General features: G+C 45.8%; 1 protein-coding gene across 1 annotated transcript; it reads left to right on the top strand.

Annotated features, from left to right (window-relative positions):
- Positions 1–6: 6 nt before the first annotated feature.
- On the top strand, positions 7–863 carry LOC112139127 (the record flags this gene model as incomplete). Its single annotated transcript, XM_024261831.1, is given in 1 exon segment — positions 7–863. A coding segment is annotated over 1 exon segment (513 nt), but the record flags the coding sequence as incomplete, so codon positions are not given.
- Between the last annotated feature and the right edge of the window lie 17 nt (positions 864–880).

The following is an 880-nucleotide window of genomic DNA, read 5'->3' as shown; positions in this document are numbered from 1 at the left end:
CCCCCTTGTGTTTCTTCAGTGGATTGATCACCCACTATATATGTTCCATTGTGTCTGTTTAGGTTAGGTCAGTTTTCAGTCTGTTCATGTTACTTTGCTAACTTATGTTGCCTTTTTGCCTGAGTTCCCTTATTGTTTAGTTGACCTCTTTTAAGGGCCCAGTGTATTATTTAAATCATTTTTTGAAAAGAAAATTAAATTTCAAACTTTTTTGATATATTTTGCATTCTGTCCTGCTTTTTGGCTGCTTGGTCCACCACAATATGGTGTCAGAAGTGGGATCAGCAGTTTGAGGACAGTTATTTATTTTTTTTCCCTGCCACGTCCCCCCAAAATTTTTTTTGTGTGGCATGCATCGTGGAGGGAGGATGACAAAAACCCGGACTGAAAAGAAGGAGCCCACAACTTCCAACATGGACAATGAAGAGGAAGAGGAGGCTGGAGCTTCAGGAGCTAATACAGGTACTGAGGGTGAAGAACCAACATTGCACCATCTGACTGGTATTCTCCAGGCCTTCATGGGACAACAGGAAGCTCGAGAGATGAGACTTCAGGAGGAGGCCAAGCAGCAGGAATGCAGACTGAAGGGCCCGCAGCACCAGTTCCAGCTTCTGCAGATGGAAGTGCAGGCCCGGACTTCACCTGACTACACCGTACCATCCCCTGATCCACTGGAGGAGTCTGGCTCAGATGATCGGCTGCCACAGGTCGTACATCAGCCAGCAGGGGTACAGTCTGTAGCTGCTCAGCCTCACTTCTCAATGGATCCAAGGTTGGAGAAATTAACAGAACATGATGTTGAACATTTTCTCATAACTTTTGAGCGGATAGCAACCGCATGCAAGTGGGCAGAATCTGACTGGATGATAAAACCCCAAGT

The sequence above is a fragment of the Oryzias melastigma genome, unplaced genomic scaffold (assembly GCF_002922805.2).
Source record: "Oryzias melastigma strain HK-1 unplaced genomic scaffold, ASM292280v2 sc06997, whole genome shotgun sequence".
NCBI lineage: Eukaryota > Metazoa > Chordata > Actinopteri > Beloniformes > Adrianichthyidae > Oryzias > Oryzias melastigma.
Note: the sequence above shows the minus strand (reverse complement) of the source record. Positions and strands in the feature narration are given on the sequence as shown.